Genomic DNA, 2,194 nt, shown 5'->3' with positions numbered 1-2,194 from the left:
GGCGGCTGCCGAGCCGCGGACTGAGGCCGTCCGCCCGCGGGGTCCTGCCGCCCACCTCGCCTCCCGCCCCGAAGCTTGGCACCGCAGCCCCACTGACCTGTTTTTAGCCGCTGCTGCTCTGTCTCTTTGCCTTCGGTTTTTGAACCAGTTGCCTACTTGCGTGGGGGTGAGCCCCGTGGCCTGAGCCAGTTCCCTTTTCTTGCTGGGGTTGGGGTAAGGGTCCTGCAGGTACCACTCCCTCAGGAGGCTGCGAGTCCTCTCCTTGAAGCAGTGCGTCTTCTGCTCACCATCCCAAATGGTCCTGGGCAGCGGAAACTTCTTCCTCACCCTGTATTTATCAACCGGCCCCAGCGGGCGACCCCTTAGCTTCTCGGCCTCCTGGTAGTGTGCTTCGAGCCACATGGCCTGCAACTTGCCGTGGGACTCCTTGGTGAATTTGTGGTTCTCCAGGATGTGGTAGAGGTCTCGGAAGTTGCCCGTGTGGAAGGCCACCACCGCCCGGGCGCGGAGGATGGACTCGTGCTTGTTGATGGCCTCGCATGCCCCCGGCGCCACCGGCAGCGACCAGAGGAACCTCCCCAGCCTCTCTATGTCTCCAGTCTCCTCCAGCGTCTCGCAGACACTGGCCACTTGCTCCGGGGAGAAGTTGAGTGTGGGCAGCTGAAACATTGACAACTCTTCGTGGGGTGCCCGGGAGCTGCCGCCTCCACCGCCGCCGGCACCGGGGCTGCAGCCCGAGCCGCTGCCGCTGGCGCCGCCGCTGGCGAGAAGGAGGGAGCGGTGGTGCGGATCGGCGGCGAAGTTTGGCAAGAAGAAATGGGTGGGATAAAGCTCTAGCGGGGACCTGAACACCATGGGATGACCGGGGAGAGGGGGAGATAAATCAAGGAGAAAAGAAAGAAAGGGAGGAAGAAGGGAGGAAAGGGCACACGCACCGCGCACGCATCCACACCCGCACACGCACACACAGCCACATAGAGGCACGGGGGCACACACACTCACACGCACACGCGGGCACACGCACACGCGCGCACACAGCCCCCCCCCACACGCACACACACTCACACACACCCGGCCCCGCGCCGCCGCCGAGTCAGGATTCAGTGATTCAACAGCGATCGCCCTAATGACAACAGCCTCATAATATCTCCCCTAAATCCACAGTGAGTGCAGCGCTGAAACATTTTGTTTCGCTTTTCTATTGGTCTTCTGAGTGTCGTTGTGGCGTTGCCATGGCAGCCGCTGCCAATCACTGTCAGCCCTGCCAATCATTACGGAGTACGTAAGGAAGGTTTTTACCACTTCGCCCAAATGCACGGGGGGGAGGCAAGCGGGGCGGTTGGTGGAAAAGCCCGGTTTGTTGTTTGGATTTTTTTTTTTCCTCCTTAATCTTTGCAACTCCTAATCTCAGCACTTCCCCTTCTCCCTGTCTCTTCCCCCTCCCTCTCCACACCCCTCCTAAATAAGGGATCAAATAATGCGAAAAGCAGTGTGCACATATTTGTTGAATGGGATGAGCAATTAGAGGGTGGAATATTATTGTGATCTTAACGAGCCTCGTTAAAGCTAAAGGAGATATGGGGGAAAAGTAAATGGGCCAGGCTGGGATACACGTTCGGATAAAGGGCTCCTAACTGAGACAATTTACACATGATTTGCACGTAGTTTCACTTCATTCTGCCTATCTGAGCACTAATAGTGCCGGGGAAGAAAAGAAAGATGAGATCATTAGACCCATCCTCATGCCGGTGACCCTCCCAGAAGCAGGCACATACAGTACAAGCTGGGTTTAGCTCTGGTTCACCGAAGAGTCTCTCCTCCCCTCTTCTCTCCCTGCCCCTCTCCGCGAAAGGAAGGATCCGCTGGCCGCGGAGTTCCGCGGCTGCTCCGCCGGGAGCCGCCCAGGGCGCCCAGCCCGGGCCCGCTCCGGCCGCTCGGCTCCGCGCCCGACCCCGGCGGCGCCCCGCTCGCTGCCTCCCTGTCCCACTCCTCGCTTCCCCGCCCTCCCACTCCTCGTCTTCGCTTTCGTTCTCCTTTCTCTTCCCTCTCTCCACTTTGTTTTATTTCCATTCTGCCTCTCCTCCTCCCACTCGCCTCACCTCCTCTCGCCCCTTCCTTTCTCCGGAGCCCGGCGACCTTGCGAGGCTGCTGCTCACCCCCAAACCCGTCGGGGCTTGACACAGGAGCTCTCTTT

The 2,194-nt window shown here is 59.6% G+C and overlaps 1 protein-coding gene across 2 annotated transcripts in view; it reads right to left on the bottom strand.

Moving 5' to 3' along the window:
• Positions 1-940, bottom strand: part of SIX3 (SIX homeobox 3) — a 3,677-nt gene extending 2,737 nt beyond the window's left edge. The window contains exon 1 of one of the 2 annotated variants that reach the window (XM_029965076.1): positions 4-940. In XM_029965076.1, the coding sequence (XP_029820936.1) occupies positions 4-855 (852 nt within the window). In that variant the 5' untranslated portion in view covers positions 856-940. The remainder of the gene's footprint in view (positions 1-3) is intronic. The other variant, XM_029965077.1, reaches the window with a different exon arrangement.
• Between the last annotated feature and the right edge of the window lie 1,254 nt (positions 941-2,194).

This window comes from Manacus vitellinus, unplaced genomic scaffold (assembly GCF_001715985.3).
Source record: "Manacus vitellinus isolate BGI_N305 unplaced genomic scaffold, ASM171598v3 scaffold_8_pilon, whole genome shotgun sequence".
NCBI lineage: Eukaryota > Metazoa > Chordata > Aves > Passeriformes > Pipridae > Manacus > Manacus vitellinus.
The sequence above is the reverse complement of the archived record's forward strand: the minus strand, read 5'-3'. Positions and strand labels throughout refer to the sequence as shown.